This window comes from Nanorana parkeri, unplaced genomic scaffold (genome assembly GCF_000935625.1).
Source record: "Nanorana parkeri isolate BGI_ZX_2015 unplaced genomic scaffold, ASM93562v1 scaffold666, whole genome shotgun sequence".
Classification (NCBI taxonomy): domain Eukaryota; kingdom Metazoa; phylum Chordata; class Amphibia; order Anura; family Dicroglossidae; genus Nanorana; species Nanorana parkeri.
The window spans coordinates 1,079,287-1,084,505 of record NW_017306934.1 but is presented as its reverse complement, the minus strand read 5'-3'; the positions used below and the strand labels follow the sequence as shown (position 1 = coordinate 1,084,505).

Here is a 5,219-nt window from a genome sequence, read left to right as displayed (position 1 = left end):
AAAAAATTAAAATATATATTATATTATTTTTTAAGAAGACAGTTTAGTAGTAGCTACCCACTTGATGCTCCATATAAACTATAGGATTATTCAACTAGGGCTGCAACCAACTAATCGATAATGAGAATAGTTGTCAACTATTCTCATTATAATTAGTTGGTTGGATCCCCCTAGCTCTCTCCTCCATGCTGGGAGGACGACAGAGCCAGCAGTGGGCTGGTGCAATAGCCAGCCTGCTATTGGCTATTGCAAGATTTGAAATGGCCAATAGCAATCCGGCTATTGCACTCACCCACTAGCTGCTGTATTTACATTCACCTGCCATCTACAGAATCTTGCAACTGGGCAGCTGTCATTCCCAGGCTGAAGCTATTGAAGCTCCATGTGCTTACAATACAATTATTTAAAAAAAAAAACCATTATAAAAAATCTGGGGAAAAAAGTAATTTACGGTCTGACAAATTCTGCTGTGGGACGCACCTCCCACCCACACAGTGTAATCGCCTGCACGGGAAGACATGGTACCGCAATGCCGTGCGTTCCAGTGCAGTGCAATTGCAAAAAATTGTGCATGCAGTTTTATTCTGAAGTTTATGTTTTTAAAAAAACGGGGCCAGGTAAAAGAGGCTCCTGGGGACAGCATTAGGGGAAAAGACCCCACTTTGGTCTCTGACGATGAAGGGGTTGTTTCCCCTCCCTAGGGGACAAAAACCTCTGGAGAGGGAGAGAGGGGTTCCCTTTGCTAACTAAACCCCATGCATTGCACCCTTGCAGGCTCACTGAACCAGCAGACTCCCAGGAAGAATGCCACTGGAGGCCCCTTCACCTAGAAACACAGGCCTGGCAGAAAAACAATAAAATCTATGATCTATGAACGATCTCCATCTATGCTTTCCTATTAGGACTGAGGAAACACACAAATTTAATTGTGGATGATGCATTTCTTGTTTTTAGGTGGGCGGAGCCTCTTTTCTGTGCTGTCCTGGAAAAAACGGGATCAGAATTTACTGCACAGAAGTAAAGAGTGTTAGAAAATCTTCAGCCATCAGACCTGACTTAAAAGCAAAAATATTTTTTTAACATAAACCAAAAACAATCTTCAGCTTTGTGACTTCCTTGAATGAGCACACAGGAGAGCAGAGCTCATATAAAGCCGAGTTCCAGACACAAAACCTTTGAATACATTCCTCAACGGCCACTAAGAACATAAATCCACTTTGTGTCAACCGAACACCTTTGCAGATCCAAATATTAATATTTAAAACCATCAGTGATATCATCGTGCTGGGAGGAGACCAACTGGCTCCACCTTCTACATGCTGTCTGCATAAAATTACAGAAGAGGGGTGGCTACAAGACCGGTCAGAGAACAGCAGTGACTGGTCTAGAAGTCTCACACCGGATTACTGATGAATCTTGGGGAGCTTTGTGTCATTTTCAAGATCTAAGAATACAGAAAAAAGTCAAACCAACTAAAAGTGATATTTCTCTTGTAATTCAATGGGGGAAGGGCAGAGTTGCATTTTGCGGTATGTGCCCTTCCTTTGGGACTCCAGACATTAAAGTGTTTCTCCACCTCCATGGGCTACATCTGTTTATCAAATGATCTTCTAGGAGGTAGATGGAGGACACTTTCAATGCTTCTGTGAGATATTCAAGGGAAATTCTAGACACATTTACTGGCAGACATCAGCTCAGTCACCATATGACAGACAAAGAATGAGAATATTACCATGTTGGGAGACTGGTAGTTCGGGTTCTCATACAAGGTTGGTCCTCCAAAACTTCCTTGGAAAATCTTGATAAGGTTCAGTACAAATCGAGGTCCAATTTCCACGAGAGATGCGTCTTCTTCTATAATCTAGAGGGAAGAGTTATCATTACTTTATGCAGAAAACCTTTCCAGCCCCCTAACATATCAGGTAAATCAAGGCTGGACAAACCCCAGGAGCCAGGAAGCCAGGGCCTTCTAAAAAGAACAGCCAGAGCCTACGCTTATGGTTTTCTATAGTTGTTTCCAATAGAGTTGGACTCCTGGATTAAGCTTGCCATACACCTATAGATTATCTGCAGATGTTCTATGGATGGAAAGTGCAACAGATTCCTCCATCTACGCTAAACTGTGTGTATGGAGGAATCTCCCGCTGGGCCAAGCTTCAGTATCTAGCTAGTCGGCCCCGCTGGCTGTCAATACCTGAACAATGCCCGCACCCAATCAGATTGTTCCAGTATTTTGAGAGCCAGTACCTGAACTCAGCATTTGTCCACCTCTGAGGTAAATGGCGCAGTGGATCTAATCATCATCCCCAAACACACTGTGGTGTTGGGAAACGATGCTCCCTTCATAACAGATTACTGACAAGAACAGCAGTGCTCTCCTCTGCCACTGCTTTCCTCCAGAGCTGCCGGTCTAAACACTTAACCTCGTCCCCCCCAACCTGCAGCACCGATTATGATCATGTGACGAACACATGCACCATCATATAGGAGCAGAGGCTTGCATGGCTGTTGGGATAACATTAAAGGGACACTAACCTCTTAGGCTACATTCCCATTGCTGTGATTAGATGCGTTTACATACATTTAACATTCCAATTGAACTATTCACACCTTGCATTTAGCTGCAGTCAGTTTAGCTGCTGTTAGAAAAAATAGAAGTCGGGTGCATCTAGGAATGGATTTGAATTTCTAAACGCATGTAAACGCAAGACGCGCTTATGTGTTGAAATCTCATTGGCTACTTCAATGGACAAAAGACAGATGTCCGTAAACGTGCATCTAAACCCAAAGCTTCTACATAAAAACGCAAGTGTGAATGAAACTTTAAAATGCATTCAAGCACCTTAACTACTAACAACGATGTATCTTAGTTGTGTATCACTCGGCTGTAGATCCTCAAATCATCTCTGAATTGGTGCTGACACTGTCCTTCCTTCTGGAGGGGGGCTACTTTTGTTCCCCGTGGTCCCTGTGTGTGTTGTAACATAGTCACCGCTCCAAGCTCACTCCCATGATGGACTACAATCTCAGTACAAATCAGTAAACTAAATGTGAGATTGTAGTCCATCACAGGAGTGAGCTTGGAGCGGTGACTACGTTACGTCACACAGGGACCATGAGGAACAAATGTAGCCCCCCTCCAGAAGGAAGGACAGTGTCAGCACCAATTCAGAGATGATTGGAGGATCTACAGCCGAGTGATACACAAATAAGATACATCGTTGTTAGTAGTTAAGGTGCTTGAATGTATTTCTAAGATTTAACTCCTGAGTTTAGTGTCACTTTACCATTCACCAACAATACCCCCTCTTGGAAAGTGCAGGAAAACACAGCAGCACCCAGTGCAGCAAACCAAGGGATCCTGGGTCAGGAAGGGGAAGGATCTAGGACAGTGGTGGCGAACCTTGGCACTCCAGCTGTTTTGGAACTACAAGTCCCATGAGGCATTGCAAGACTGACAGCCACAGACATAACTCCCAGAGGCAGATGCATGTTGGGATATGTAGTTTTGGCACAGCTGGAGTGCCAAGGTTCGCCACCACTGATCTAGGACATTCGGAGTCAATGTTGTCGTTACTTTCACTTGTTTGACAAATCTAAAGGTTTGTCTTCAATTATTCACAAAGCTCAGTGATGGTAATTCCCGGGATCATATGAGAGAGGAACAGTGAAAAGTTATACACACATGTGCAGTGATCCTATCATAAAGCACTCAGTGATGCTTTGTCTCCTTTTGTGATACACCCGAGTACTATTAGTTACAATGTACCAACATTCTAGAGTTTGGTAAGAGAAGGAAGAGCTTTTGACTTGACAGACTGTAGTACTACGTCACTAAACTCCAGGAAAACCCTTTCCCCCGCACTGCAAGGGTTAAGTGCTCGTACTTATCAATGTGCTAAAATAAAAGTTATACTCGCCAGAAGCTCCGGGCCGGCCAGCTATCACAGTGGTCTCTCTCCAGCTTGTCTCCTCCTACACCACAGCATTGGAATCTTCCTAAGTGTCCTCATGTCTATACACTGTGTATAGCCGTGATGAGTTATGGGGCCTTAGACTGCTGCTGGGGAGGGGGAGAGAGGCTGGAAGGACAGGACTAAGAACAAGCCGGCTCAGAGCTCCGGGTGAATATAACTTTTTGAACCTAGACAAAAACGAGCAGTTAACCCTTGCAGTGCATGGGGCGGCCCCACTGCAAAGGTTATTAAAATGTTTTCCCGACCTTCGTCTTTAAAGCTACATCTGTCCACATATACAGAATACTCGCACATCTACTTCTGTCTGTGAACAGAAAATGAAGACTTACCTGGTAATTCCTAAACCAGATCCTCTTGTCGGCTACAGAGAATGTGAACACGTGGTCCACAAATGGTTGACTCTTTGGGTGGTATCTCGGGGTTCCAAAGATCTGCATTCAGAAATGAATATAAGACCAAAGCCGATTATAATGTAGCCTTCGTATCCCCAAACCTAAACAAATACCAGCACCCAGAAAAGCAAACACTACAAGGTGACCGCTCATTTCTAGAACTGGGGATTGGACGCTGGCTTCTTGTACACCTCCTGGCGATATCCCTGACTTGCTCTCCAACTCAAAACTCTGGCATGCAACCGACAGGCTCCGGGCATTGAATGAAGGTATGCTGGGGGAAAGGGGGGAATATAAGCTGCAGCATATTTAAGGATCTCTGGGATGGTGTGCACTGGGAGAACCATGGAGGATGTCACTATTGACTTGCTTCTGACAATGCTAGTTGCCTGGAGCTTCAAGGCTTTAACACTTCCTGAGGAACTGACCCAGAACAAGGACGTTAACCAGGAAAAGTCAGATTTGCTAACCTGCATACTTTATCCAGATCAGTGTGCGAGTACGGAAGCCATTGGATCTTTAGGACATGTGGGGACCAGTATTTTCAGCCATGGCATACTTTCTCAGTACGGGTTTCCCATTAAGCGGAACTAAACCCTTCTAACCTCACTGCTGTGTACTGATCATCTTCACTTCTATTTAGATCTGCAGCTGCCATAGTGCTGAACACGTGACCAGCTATGACATGTTTCATACACTGCATATGTACCAATAGGAAGAATGTAAATGAACACACTGCAGAAAACAACATTGGCATGTTTGATGAAGGATTTAACAACATTTACTGGACATTTCTAATGAGCTTTCTTTTAGGAAAAAGTTTAAATGGGTGGGGGGGGGGGTGGTGGTT

The 5,219-nt window shown here is 44.3% G+C and overlaps 1 protein-coding gene across 1 annotated transcript in view; it reads right to left on the bottom strand.

The window, feature by feature from the left end:
• BRIX1 (BRX1, biogenesis of ribosomes) overlaps nt 1-5,219 on the bottom strand; it is a 15,730-nt gene that overhangs the window by 1,055 nt on the left and 9,456 nt on the right. The window contains exons 8-9 of the mRNA XM_018563465.1: nt 4,307-4,408; nt 1,733-1,861 (exon numbers count right to left, since the gene is read on the bottom strand). Coding sequence (XP_018418967.1) covers nt 1,733-1,861; nt 4,307-4,408 — 231 coding nt within the window. The remainder of the gene's footprint in view (nt 1-1,732; nt 1,862-4,306; nt 4,409-5,219) is intronic.